We start from the raw sequence: 15,241 nt of genomic DNA on the forward strand, positions 1-15,241 counted from the left end.
AATTTAAAAAAAAATACATGTTATATCAGTCATTAAAGAGTCACTAAGTACTTCCTAAGTTCCAAAGTCTCCTAAGAAATAAAAGCTTGGAAATTTTTAGTTTTGCTTAGTTTGGGAAGGGAGGAGGGAGAAGTCAGGGTTTGACCCAGACCCTAAGTCATTTTTGCAGGAAACAATACATATGGTTCAATGATTTGTCCAAAGCAAATCTTTTGGAAAGGAAGTTGCTGCTCCAATAGTCTAAAGTGAGATAATGTATAAAAACATATTTGAAAATTTTAAGAATTCTATATAAATGTAAGTTGTTAGTATTAAGTCCTTCTTCTTGAGGAGACTCCATATCCTTATTTAACCTTGCTGAGGCATAGTTTCTTCAGTTATAAAATGGAAATTTTAATAATCATTTACTCTTTATCTCAAGCTAGACACCTATTTGAACCCTTAGAGGAAAGGAAAAATAAATTAGAATGCCCCACTAGCTTCCCTAAATTCATTTCCTTTCTGAAGGAATTCCAAATCATGGGGTGGTGCTAGGAATCTTGAGAACTGTGGTGTAGGGGGGAAGGGGGAAATAGTACTTAACAAAAAGAGAGATGACATTATTTTTATAGATTATTAGGAGTCATTTTTATATTATTTGAATGTTCTGTATGCAAGAATAAAGTCTTCCCTGAATATTTTATATACATTTCTTGTTCTTAAGACTTTTGGTGGGACTTGGGAAACCATTTAAACACCTGTGAAGACAGTGACAAACTATTTTTAAATTATCATTAAGATTTTCTAGAAGAAAGTTTTGATGGGGATAAGAGACAGTTATTGAATAAGCGATTATCTTCTCAATTAGGGCAGCTAGGTGGCACACTGGATAGAGCACTGGCCTTGGAATCAGGACAGGTGTTCAAATCTGGCCTCAGATACTTGTATCATACTAGTTGTATAAACTTGGACAAGTCACTTAACCCTAGTTACCTCCCATCCAAGACAATCTCCAATTATCCTGATTCATATGTGGCAATTGGACTCAGATGACTCCAGAGGAGAAAGTGAGACTGGTGAATTAGCACAGACCCCTCACTCAGATTCAATTCATGTGCTTGTCAGGGCATCATCTCCCTGATGTCATGGTCTCCTTCGAAAATGAAGGATAAAAATTATTATTGCTGTTGCTGTTGCTATTATCCTCAGGATTGGAACAAAACAAGAACAATGAGTCATAGTTAATAGCAAAAATATTAAGCTTCATAAAGCTTTTCTATTAAAAAATCATCTTAACCTTTTACTTCAAAATTTCATACCAGTGCTTATAAATTCTGAGGGGACTGAGTTCCTTGTGCAACCACATTTGCTCTTGACTTTTGATATAAAACTTTCCCTTTTCTACTTGAATCAGAACCAATTTGCACTGAATCAGATGAATTTCATCTTTAGAAATCTCCCTCCTTTTTTGAATTTAATTTCCTATTAGAATCACATATCACAATCTATCCTTACTCTGAATTATCTGAAAGCTTCTCTCTTAACCTCTAAGGAATTTGCTCTACTATTCCTGGATCATAGTAATTACCACTTTTCTTTGTAATAATGTTTATCAAGAATTTAACATTAATATAGACTATAATTATTATACTAAGTCAGAAATATAAAATCTATTTAACAGTCATTTAAACAAGTTTTCTTTATATTCAACTCAACAATATATAATAAAATATAGTATCAAATCTGTTCAAGGAATCATTTCTACTTAGGCAACCTTTCTACCCCTATTGGAGAGAATCAAGTCCAGGCAACAGTTTCCTAAATTCTATAAAGAATAAAAGTAAAGTCAAAGCAAATAAGAATCCTTAAGCTGCTCTGCTAGAGGCAGAAATAGTCTAAGGCAGTGGAAAATATCCAGGTGACTGAGGTGTCCCGAGACAACTATAGCCTATGGGGAGTGGGAGCTCAATTTTTTTTAAAATCATCCTTCAGTTCCTACAGCTGGTCTGGTGGCCCATAGTATACTCCATTACTATACCACTTCTATTTATCAACTATTTTTTTAAATTTAAAAGTTCTCTCCATCATAACTTTACCTTCATTTAATGGATTTCAACATAGATAATTATCTTGAGTAAAAGGCTACTCTACTTCCCTTTCTATTTAATTTATTTCTTTTGAATAAAGTATGTACTTGTACTTGAGTCATAGGTTCCTTTCTGCCAAGTTTCAGTAATAATTGTGATGAATGTGACCCCTGAATTGTAATTTCTTGTTCATTTTGCATATTACTTTATTCCATGTGCATAAATGTACAGACACTTGAGCCCATGAGTAATTCCTTTAATTTCTTTTACCAGTTAAATGTTCCCATAAATTACTAAACACCTCTACTATTGTTTCTCTTTCCAAGTCATGCATCTTTTCCTCTGCAGTTTCTGGTATAACCACCCTATCTAGAGATTTTCCCCCTCACCCTCCCTCTTTAGTATAAATCTTTCTTAATCAAATTAGGTGATATCCATCCAGTTACATTTGTGTGGAGGCCCAGTTCTGAACACTGGAGGGGTGGGGGCAAGGATGACAAGGGAGACAATTACTCCATCAAGATCTCCAAGTGTTCCAGTTACTGAACCAAATACCAGTGCTTAAATACCCTTCCCACTCTCTAATCCATTTCCACTCTCATGGCACTTAGTAAAACAAGATTGGTGCTCAAGGACACAAGGTGAAGATAATTTGCAGTGCTCCCAAACACAATGGTCCTTAATATATTTGTTCTGACCTTATTGACCTCTCTCCCTGGCCAGAGACTACTTTGTGTCTTCCAAAGACCTAATCCTATGATTAATCTTTCTTTTTTCTCACTTCTGTAAAGAAACTTCTCTTTTGGGGCAGCTAGGTGGAGAGCACTGCCCTGGATTCAGGAGTACCTGAATTCAAGTCTAGCCTCAAGTACTTAATAATTACCTAGCTATGTGATCTTGGGCAATTCACTTAACCCCATTGCCTTGCAAAAGAAGAAGAAGAAGAAGAAGAAGAAGAAGAAGAAGAAGAAGAAGAAGAAGAAAAAGAAACCTCGCTTTCCTCCTCCCTGTAGCCCAAAACATGAAAAAGAGGATATGATATTGTTAATGAAGGATATGATATTGTTGATGATATTGTTAACTATAGAAACTTTATAGTGGTAGAAAATTTGGAGAAAAGATTTTTATTAATCTCCAACCACTTACTCTATGAACAGTTTTAATACCATTTTTTTTGCTTATCCTCTCACCCATCTTAATATTTCTTTTGAATTTATTTTTCTCTGCCCACCCACTAAATATGAACATTCCTCAAAGATCTATCCTAAGCTTTCCTCCCTTCTTTCTACAATTTCATCTAATTGGATTTTAATGCTTTCTATAATCTAGCCTCTTCCTCTAGTCTTCTTATATCTTACTCTCCTACATGTGCTCTAATACAGTCATTGGTTTCTGTGATATATAAAAGCCCTGAGAGACAGAGTTTCTAAGTAATTAATAATCAATTTATTAATTAGATGAGCTAATATTAAATCGACGATTAGTGGTTTCTTTTGGTAACAAAATACACCAAGCTACTATAAATCACTTTAAATGGGCTAATTTTATGGAACAGACAGGTCAGTTTGCCTAGACTATAAAGAAGGGATGCAAGGTAAAATCTTTGCAGGATAAATTCAAATATTACCCCACTTGCAATCTATGGTCTCCTCAAGCTTAACTGCCTGGTCTTTGGCAATAGGGTATCCTTGTTGCAAAGATGTGTTATAATCATCTTGAACCTGAGGAATAAATTGTGAAATTTTCAATATAAGCTTAACTAGTGCAATTAAATACCACAAGTTCCTTGTTCTCTTGCTTTTCTAGACTTAAGAAAGTGATGGAGAAAACGTTAATAATGCAAATAAACCTTAAAAGTACCTTGAGTCCTCTTTTCTCATCTTATCCTTCCAACAAGAGGTTATTAAACATTTATCAACACACCCTTACATCATCTCTATGCCTTTGAATAAACTATTTTCCCATTCCTGAAATACTCTCTTCCTCAACTCTGTCTCCTGCCTGACTTCAGAATTAAACTCAAGTACTATCTTATTCAAGATGACTTTTTTTAATTTTTGCAATCATCAATATACCTACAAAATTACTTTTATTTTTTCCTGCACAGTATTTACTTACTTATCTGTGAACATGGTACAAAACAAATACTACATAAGGTAAGAGTCTTACTCACTTTTATATATGCTAGTCCCCAGTGTCTTGATTTGTGGTGAAATTATCTCTCTCACTTCATGTAGTGTTCCCTGAATTCATTTTTCTCAGGTGGTAGCTATTTGAGATTTTGAGGAATTATCTCAAACAATAATAGAAATAACTGATTATAAAATGTTTCACCACTCATAAGATCAGAGAATACTAGGGTTAGAATGCACAAAGGAACTGACTAGATGAAGTATTACCAATAGTATCCATGATTTAGTATCAGTCAAACTCCCCTTGAAAACCAACAATGCCAAAAAATATTTATTAATTCATAGGGTAGAGCTCATTCGATTTTCAGGTCAGTTTAATTGTCAAAAATATTCATGTATATTCAGTCAGAACAGTCTTGTAATTGTTCAAAAATAATTTGCCAATTTAATCAGTCATTTTCCAAAAACTAAAAAAAAAATCCTTGCCCTTAAGGAGCCTCTGTTCTAGGGAATACAATGAGTAATAGATCCCTCTTTGAAGGAAAGGAACAACTAACAAGAAGGTCAATAAAGGCATCCCATAAGGGATGGTTCATCATCTAAATCTTGAAGGGAGCTAGGCAGAGATAAAAAAAGGAAAGTATCCTAATCATGAGAATCACTTGAAAAGTAGATGTAGTGTTGAATTTGACCAGCAAGACTAATCAGAACACAGTGTTTGTGAAGGGGATCAATGTGCAACAAGCCTGGAAAGTTAGGCTGCAGCTGATCTGTTGAAGGGATTTAAATGTCAGATTGTGGACTTACTCTTGTTTCTTTTAGTTCCACTTTCTAAAGTCAAACAGTTGTCCTTTTCCAGGACAATCTTTCAGTTACTTCAAGACAGCAATAATGCCCTCTCTCAGCTCTCTAGGATAAATATTACCAATTCCTTAAAATTATATATAAATGTCATGGTTTTTGAGATCTGACCATCTTAACTATCTACTTCTCGATTTGTCAAAGTCACTCACACTATTTGAATGATTCTCTAATAGTTTATTTATATTTATCTTCCAGGTCCCTAGCAATAAATGATTGCTTATGAATTGAATGATTGGTCTTAAGTTTCTAACTCCATTGTAAAATTCCTGAGTGCTGACAATGCCTTTAACTATTTCTGAATTCCTCTCCTCAAACTACCCCCCTTTCTCTCCCTCCCTCTCTCACTTTATGTGGCATGATTATAGGCATATGGTCAAAGTCATTCAGACAATGGTTGATAACTGAACCTCTTGATGACATGGGAATTAAAAAAGACATTCCCCAGCTTCAAATTGTAACTTATTTCTTAAAATTTTCTTTAAGTAATTTCTTAAAAATTATTTGAGAACTTTGCTCATAATATACAGAGCACTACAGCGTTCAAAAAGGTGACTTCGGACTCATTTAGGCTAAGGGAAGTGGAAAGAACATTGGACTTAGAGTGGAAAGATGTGAATTCTAATCATAAATTATCCTTACTAGTTTGGTGACCCATAGGAAAGTCATTTAAATTTTCTGAGACAATAGTTTTGAGTAGTGATAATAATATGCTAGTTATATAAGAGAGTTGTTATAAGGAAACATTTTTAATTGTAAAATACTAAGTTAATGTAAGATTTTATTAAGATCTAAGTAAAAAGACAGCCCCAGCCCTCCCACCTATTTTACTTTCCCATACCCCACACACATTTGCCTGGGCAGACCTCCAAAAGGAATACTTCTTCCATTCTTATAGCTATATGTTAGTCTACAGGAATGTAGAAAAAGAGGACTGAAAATTCATAGAAAAGAATGATTTTGACAGTCACATATTAATGCTTAAAATTTTGCTTATTTAAATTTTCTGATTCCTGGGAATTTGATTCTCTCTCTACTTTAATAACCCCAACTCTGAATAAAGATGTCAGACCTTCATATCTTCATTTTATGTCATCTTTTCTTCCTCATAAGACTTCTTTGCATAAGACTTTTCCAGGAGACATATCACAAGGGCAATGCCAGGATTTTTCTATCATTTTGTTCTTTGAGTTATAAAAAACTTTTCCCTGAGGAAGGTTGTGGACAGCTTTACTGTTGGTTAATGTTTGCTTGCCACAGTGAACCTTTCATTAGCAGGAGTCATAATACATATCACAATACAGGAAGCTAAGGATTGAGGCTAGTTGTAATGCAGTTGCCAAAATAATGTCTGTATTTTAAGCTGCTCATGGCAAGAAGTGGATAATATTTTATCTTCAGTTTTCTGAGACTCAACAATTCACATTTTCAGAGTAACTTTAAAGTTTCCATGGTACTTGCCACACAATTACACTACTCGATAATTAGTCCATGTATTATCATGCTCATTTTATAGTCTGAGAAAACTAGAGATCCTGAGAGATGATTAAGTGATTTATCAAGGATCATATGGTTAGAAGGTCTCTGAAGTGGAATTTGAACCTGTCTCCTCACTCCATGTCCAGTGCTATATCCATTAAGTTAGGGTGATATCAGAAGACTTTGAGAAATAGTATTTCAATTGTTCTGAAGTCAGAAAATTTAAGTTCCAAATCATGCCTCTAACAATTTATTAAACTGAACAAATCATCTATCCTCCTTGGATCTCAATTCTCTCATCTTTAAAATAATGAAGGGTAAACCAGGTGAACAGCTTTATAACTATGACTATGGATAGAACTCTCATTTCTAGGTCATGAGTAGGTATCTTAACAGAAAACTAAAATACATATTAATATTCTTTTCTATAATATGAACTAGCTAACATAAAAGACACGATGTTCCATAGTTTTTTTCCCTCTTGTACTCAAATTTACCATAATCCCCCTGAGCTCCTTTTCTACTTCCTTTTTCTTCCACTCCTCCTCCCTTATCCCCTCCAGATACAAAGACAAGCATAGATATCCATGAATATTCATTCTTCTTTTTGCACATATGAAGACATATGCTTATACATCTCACAAAACACAAAATGTCCACACTCACCCTCTCTGGAAGAGATCCACATTGTGGAATTTATGTAGCTCTACAGAAAACTCAACCGTTCCCTGTACTTCAGACATGATCTTTTCGGGTCATCACCTGAACAACAAGAAAAAGACAACAGTGAAAATGTTAAGTTCTCCAAATCATTTCAGCCAAAGAGAAAGCACAAGTGATGATACTGCAGAGTCTAACACAAGTCAACAGTTTAATACTGGTTATCCTTTATATGGATATAATATTTTGTGGTTCCCTAAATATTTTCATGTCTAACATTTGATTTGATGCTCAAACAACTCCCTTGAGGATTAAAGAGTAGGATAAGGATTTGTAGCTTCATATTATAACTTTAGAAACTGAAGCCCCAAAAATAGTTAAATGATTTGCTGTTGATCACAAAGTGATATTTTGTAGGGCAAAATCACTCAATCACTTTCCATACTGACAGCTTTGGCTCTTTGTATATGTTTTATGTTAATAATTTTTGCCCTATAATATGTATTCTGATTTTTCTAAAAGTTTTATTCATGACTTCTATTTTAAACCTTGGGCATTTTCCAACACTCTTCCAATTAAATCATCCCTTATCACAAAGAAAAACAATCAAACAAAACCAAGTGACAAAGCAATAATATCTGATAACATCTGTAGTGCTCCATATGTATATAGTCTCCTGCCGCTCCATGGAGACAGGAAATATGCTTCATTATGTTTTAACCAGAATTAACAATGGTCATTAAAGTGAGAGGTTGATTGCTTTTTAATATTGTTTTCATTTATATCATTGTAATTATTTTATTTACTGTTCTTCTCTGTATCAATTCAAGCAAATATTTCCATATTTCTCTGAATTCATGCTCAATGTTGCTTACATTTCAATTATATTCCAGCATATTAATACATAAAAAATTGTTCAATCAATGAACAAGCTTTTATTAAGCACTTAATGGGAGTAGAAGTTCATGCTAATAGTTGGGGATTCAAAGAAAAAAGGTAAAACAGTCCCTATCCTCCCAGGATTTATAATCTGCCTAAGGGAAACAACATATAATTTCAAAACCCTGCCTTGCAGAGACTAGCAAATGATTATCAGTCTTTTAGTCTTTGGAATCCAAAAAAATGAATGACCAAAATATACAATAACTGTCATTCAATGAGGAATTTGTGGGCATCTAGAAACTTAAATGCCATTTTAGAAAGACTGCTAATGCTCATGACTAAGGAGAGCATGGTATTTTAAGAGTCTTAAAAAAGTATAAAAACACATATATACATATTTAAAAGTTTATATATTTATAATATGTGATTAAATTAATATCTTTAACCTAGTAAAACAAACTGAACTAAGCTATTTTGGATACCCCATGCATATATGTATATTATATGTACATATAATAATGTATATATATTGCATGCCTGTATTTACATTGTATATGTATGTACACATAATATATGTGTAAACATATACTCACAAACACAAAAATAACTTGACCTTGACCAAACTGTTCTAATTTTGGAATCTTCATTCCAACCTGCCACACACTTGACTCTTGGTAGCTGTGTGAGACCTTGAGCAAGTCACTTAACCCTGATTGCCTCACATTGGGAACCATCTACAGTCATCCTGATCTACATCTGGCCACTGGACCCAGATGGCTCTGGAGGAGAAAGTGAGGCTGGTAAATTAGCACAGCTTGTCAAGGTATCACCTCCCTGATGTCATGGTCTTCTTTGAAAATTAAGGACAATGGGCTGCTAGGTGGTGTAGTGGATAAAGCACCGGCCTTGGAGTCACCAGTACCTGGGTTCAAATCCAGCCTCAGACACTTAATAATTACCAAGCTGTGTGGCCTTGGGCAAGCCATTTAACCCCATTTGCCTTGCAAAAACCTTAAAAAAAAAGAAAAAAGAAAAAAAAGAAAAGAAAGGACAAAAACAATATTACCCCCTCCCTTCCAAACAGAGTGAGCAACTCTGACTCATTTTTAACTTGTGAATCACTTTCCCTTTGACTTGTTGCCTGCTAGAATAGATCAATGATCTCATCAATCAGGATGTCATCTCTATTGGTACATATCACAATCTAACCATACTTTCTCACTTCTTGCCCCTGTTAAACCATAAATATACTACTGAGGGTCTGCTTAATGTATTCAAAGACTTACACTACTTTTTAGTACTCACTAGATAATGATACATCACTAAGGCTGCCCATCTATTTTCCCTCCCTCCTACTACATCACTGGTTTACTTCCTTGACAGATCAAACATTTCCTTAGGCTATTCCTTGGGTAAAAATAATCTTTGACAATATGCAACAGTCTACTTATGGTCATCATGTTACCATTTGAATCACCTGTAATTTTGATTCTTGGAAGATTGTGATGTTCCATAATTTGCAGTCACAAAATATTGCTAGAAGAGCATCATTTTATAAGCCATCTAGTAAAATATTGAATCCACTTAAACCAGAAGCTCTGGGCAAATTTCAGTCCTCCTACTAGCCTGTCAGCTATCTTGAGTTTTAGATAATTTAATTCAATTCACCTTGACCACCTCTCTTGGGGGACAAACTTTAGATAAGGCATATTTGTTGTCCTCATAGAATAATAGATATGCAGAATTACATATCTCCAAGGATAACAATAGCATAAACAATTAGTTACATAATTATGGAGGTGACAAAATACAGTAGTAGAAAAGTATAATACTAACCTGGGCTATTTAGGCATGATTTCATGCAGAAGGAGGCCATTGAGTTAAGCTTAAAAACATGAATAGCAATTCATTAGGCCAAGAAGAGGAGAGAGAAAGAAAACTTTCAGAGATAGATGGATGCTATTTGTTGTGAAATCCATTCAGTGATCATTTATTAAGTACTTTTTAATGTGGCAATGTATCACAAAGGATGGCAAAAGCTCCCTGTGGAAGGTGGGATTTATCTGAGTCTTCAAAGAAGCTGGAAAGGCAAAAAGCAGAGATGAAGTGAGAGAATATTCCATGAATGGGAAGCAGCCAGTGAAAATGCCCAAAGTTAGATGAAGGGTTTTGGGTTTTTTTTTTTTTGAGAAACAGTAAGGAGACAATATAGCCATTGAAGAGTAGATATTTTGGATTGGGGGGGTGGGGTGGAGGGGAGATAGTTGAGAAGATGGTTTGTGGTGGTGGTCCCTGTTCTCAAAGAGTATCAAATGACATCATGAGGGTGATGTCTTGAATGTGAATTGGACATGAGAATGGCAGAATTACATAGAACCTCACTCTCTCCTCCTCTAGAGTCATTTTGAATTAGGGCTATTATTGATTGTTCATTGAAAGTCAGAGTCATCTGAATATGAACACATTTTAAGGTGGAGTCAAGTAGCTTTATTTTTTTGATTGTTTTTGTGTTTTTTATTTATTTATAGCAATAGAGTTATGTGACTTGCCCAAGGTCACACAGCTATGTAATTATTGTCTGAGACCACATTTGAACTCAAGTCCTCCTGACTTTAGGGTCAGTATTCTATCCACTGCACCACATAGCTACCCCCAGCTGCATTTTTTAAAAAAACTTTTTTTAAAGTCTGTCTTTCCAGAGCTACATTTCAAAAAATCAAAAATGAAAACCATTATAAAAAATAAATTGTTCCAACTTCTTGAAAGAAGGAAGAATAGAAGTTAAACAGAAGTAGAAGAAAAGAAGAAGAAAAGGAAGAGGAAGAAGAGGAGGTGTAGAAGGGGAGAAGGAAGCAGAAGGAAGAAGATAGCCACATTAACTAACTTCTCCTGAGAACTTGCTTCACTCCCCACAAATAGAACTCCAAGGAAGGGGTAAACTTAAACTTATAATTGCATATGTAAACTTATAATTGTAATGAAGTACACATTTAAGAAATGTGTGACAAGTTTTAACTCACAATACCTGTTCTGTATTTCTCTCTTTGTATCAATTTCATGCAGAATACTTGCTGATATTTGTCCTTCATTCTAGAAGAGGATCAATGATATTACAAGGGTGATGTCTTGGTTTGTATTTGAATTGAGCATGAATGGGGCAGAGCTATGCAAAGTCCTCAGCCTAAATCTATCCTCCAGAGTCATCAAAGTCTAGTTGCAAAACCATGATCAAAATAAATCATGGGGGAGGAGGGAGAATAAGGTGTAATAAGACTAAGATTGTGAGGGGGCAGGTTATTTTTCCTCTTTCAATGCCCCATAATCTCTAAAAGCATGGAAATATAAGTGTATACAATTCTTTATATATATTGCTTTGTTTGCCAGAGAGGCAAATTACAGTATAAAGACCATCAGATTTAAAGGGAAAAATAATCCTGATTCTGAAAATTACTATCAGTATGAGCTTGGGGAGGAGATCTGAGTTCCAACCCTGACTGCCACACATTACCTATGTGAACTGCAAACCTTCTGGCCTTGATCCCAGCATTGGTGAAAAATAGGTTGCCACTTACAGGATGAGCTTATTTGAATTACCTACCTTTTATCATAAGTAATAGAACTCCTCAAAGGACTCCAGAAATGTAAATTTAAGTTTTGTTGTCTTCTTTATAGTATTCTCTCCCCTTCTGGTTTAGTTAGTTCATGTAGAATTACCTTCTCCTTAACCAGACTTCCTATTCTGTGTCACCCTGAACTTTTAACTTTTTAACTCTATTAAACATTTCCTGTATCCCAAGTCCTTGCCAGATCCATCACATCATAGATTTAGTACCAGAAGGGTCCACAGAGGGACAACACAGTTCTGAATCAAGAATGTTAGATCTTGATATTTTAAATATATTTCAGACAGGGTAATGTTCCAGATCATATATTCAGGTATTTAGGCTATAATTTCCATGTCATCACAGAGTTATACTTTTGTTGATGTGATTTCCATTGTATGGATACAGGAAAGCACAAGTATGAAGAGAAGGTGACAATGACACACAATTGTTCCTGTCATTATTTTCCAAACTGATCAACATGGCAGCAGAAAACACAGAACACCTACAAGAGTTCCCCATGCTTCCAATGGTTGCCATGGATATCCCAAACTCTATATTCCAAATGGTTTTGGTTTCAATATCTTGCAAAGAAAATGAAGAATCTTGAGCAATAGAGATCTCTAGTGGAAGCTCCAAGGGGTCTTTCCTTCACCTTATGCTGTTTGACAGTTTGATCCCTGACAAAGATAATGGCATAAGGCAGAGTGCTCATCAAATTTTCAGATGAGGAGCTGGGAAGGATAGCTAACACATGGGATAACAGTTTTAAGCTTAATGAAGATCTTAATACAGTGAAATAAATCTAATTGACTTCTAAGCATTCCTGAAGAAAGCAACATGTAAAATATGGCAATAAGAAAGGGAAAAGCTGAGATTCAGGTTAACAAGAATAAGGACCAAATATGCTTGGACATGGCCTAGCCTTGTGCCAGAAGACTGATAAACAATGGAACAATGGACCATAGATCACTATTCCTGAAGTTTACTTAGACTACATTGATTATCTATTCCATGAAAATCTGTGAGAAAGTCTTACTGCAGGTCCAGGAAGTGCAGAGATACTAGGAAAGATTGTCAGAAACTGGTAGAAGTTCAAAGCTTACAAAACAAGGGCTGTGATTCAGAAAGGAAAGCTACTTCTCTTTTGTTGTCCCCTCTTCCAAAAAAGGAAGCTACAAACTAACCTCTTCACTCTGGAATTATTCATGCACCCTACAAAGGGGGAAAGGGGAACTATACACCACCAAAAGTGAGAACATTTTACCCTGGATTAATGATCGTGAGGCTTTGGCAGGTAGAGTTGACCTATTTACCGCTCATCACTATGGAACAAAGAACTGAGCTTAGAAAATGTGCTGGTAAGCTCTCCAAACTTTATAGATTTATGACTCTAGACCATTCTTATGACCACACTTAGCCATTATCATGAATGAATAAGTTGATATCCTTAGGTATTGTTCCACTGTAAAATGAGAAACAGCTAGTGACTTTTACTGTTTCTTCCATGATTTTTGCCAGGTACCTAGCCTAGCACTTCACCGCTGAAAGGAATGTCACCTCATTTCTGAGTCTTATATTATTATGTGACAACATGACAAATTGAACTTGAGTTTTGGGAATTCTTGAGGCCATTGCAGTTCATATTTTTCTTTTGAATATCCCCTTGACAGTTAATTAGTATTTTTAATTTTAAAAAAGGTATATATTTTTTAAAAACCTACCAAAGAGAAGACTTGAGATTTCCCAGTTTACTTCCCCACATGCCAAAGACCTGCTCTTCACAGATAAACCTAGCCTGCCCAAATACAGTTGTGCTGTGACTAGTCTTATATCCACAAGCAATAGTAATCACTTTGCTTTCCTTTAAATTTGCTAATTAAATCCCATGTTGATACTCAATTACTCAAGAAGCACTTCACCAACTCCTCTCATTTACTGTGTAATCCAAGTTATCTTGTTATCAGCATCTAACTTAATATTGCTTACTCTAAATGTAGAGAAAATTGACATCATAACTCTTATACGACCTATAAAATCCGACCTAGGGAAATGTGTAGCTATTTAGTTCTGATGTTATCCTTCATATCCCTTCCAATTCAATAAATTCTCTTTCCTTCTGACTTTAATGTTAAATCCCCTATACTTCAGAATCCAAATTTTAATCCAACTCATACAGTACCAGGTTGTTTTTAATTTTGTGTCAGCTTTCAGATGAATAAACCATCTGGAATAAATTTCACTAATGTGGGATGACCCTTTATTGGAGGTCTCCGAGTGAGTTAGATGATCAATTATTGAATACATTTTAAAGGTGGTACATGTTCAGGTGAAGTTGGACCAAATGACCTCTGAAGTCACTTCTGTTTCTGAATTTCTGTGACTCTATTTGCCTACTGTATACATTAGAATAAATACATTGGAATGAATATAATTACTCATCAAACACTTCATTTTCTTCCTTCTGTTCTGTGCCTCAGTTAAGTTCCCCTAGTTGCAGTGCTAACAAAAAAGGTCTGCCCATATGAAAAACTAAAAGCAAACTACTCAGCCCCCTTTTCTAAGATACTTATATTCTAATTGGAGTCAATTGGGTGAAAGCTGAGACATTATTATACCCCTAATATTTCTAAATTGCTAAAAGGTAATGGTATAAATCAAAAGGACATAGCTGCAAAGAAAAACTAAATAGATTTATAACAAGGTTTAGGAATGAGAACATCTGGATTCAATAGTTTGCATCATGGGAATATATGTTTTTAAAAGTAGAAAATATTTCAGATACTGAACCTAAGCCCCTAGTATCACTAACAATGAAACCCAGTGGGTGAAGTAGCCTGATCTTTTATTTGTTTTTATTGTAGTTGTTCATACAAGTAATAAGTGACTGAGTTGATTTAGAACTAGAAGGGACAAAGTTAAAAAAAACTGGAAGGAGAATTTATATAGCCTAAATTCTCTATTTTAGATGAGAAAAACTGAATCCCAGATCCTTTGAGAGACTTACTCAAGGTCACACAGGTAGTTTCAATGACAGGATCCTCTGATTCTAAAATCAGTGATCTTTCTACTACAGTCTCTACAATTCCACTCCTCAGTGACTACTCTAGTGTAAGGAAGGCTATTTAATTCAGCATGGGGAAATATAAGGAATATGAGCATCCCCCAGCCTGCCTTAACCCCATTATTGGTTAACTAAAATGTAAGAATCTGATCAACCAGTGATCATATAAGAATAAATCATCATCATCATATCCTCCATCAATGTTCCCCCTTTGATAACTTAAATCAATATGGAGCTGACCCTGGGTCCCTTGAAGGCTATGGCAGTAAAATGCAAACTGAGTCTTGTTTTTTAATTTTTTTAATTTTTAATTCATTTTTACATTCATTTAAAAAAATTTGATCTGAAATTCTCTCTCCCTCCTGATATTTTTTATTGATTACTTTGATATCCTTGATCTTTTGTCCTTCCAGATGAAATCTGTTATATTTTTTCTATTTCTTTAAAATTATTCTTTAGTAGTTTCATTGGTATGCCTCTGAATAAGTAAATGAA

General features: G+C 34.8%; 1 protein-coding gene across 2 annotated transcripts in view; it reads right to left on the reverse strand.

The window, feature by feature from the left end:
* FAM135B (family with sequence similarity 135 member B) overlaps positions 1-15,241 on the reverse strand; it is a 510,321-nt gene that overhangs the window by 348,979 nt on the left and 146,101 nt on the right. For both annotated transcript variants that reach the window (XM_074202646.1, XM_074202647.1), the window contains exon 2: positions 7,205-7,300. In XM_074202646.1, coding sequence (XP_074058747.1) covers positions 7,205-7,281 — 77 coding nt within the window. In that variant the 5' untranslated portion in view covers positions 7,282-7,300. The remainder of the gene's footprint in view (positions 1-7,204; positions 7,301-15,241) is intronic.

Source organism: Macrotis lagotis, chromosome X (assembly GCF_037893015.1).
Source record: "Macrotis lagotis isolate mMagLag1 chromosome X, bilby.v1.9.chrom.fasta, whole genome shotgun sequence".
Taxonomy (NCBI): Eukaryota; Metazoa; Chordata; class Mammalia; order Peramelemorphia; family Peramelidae; genus Macrotis; species Macrotis lagotis.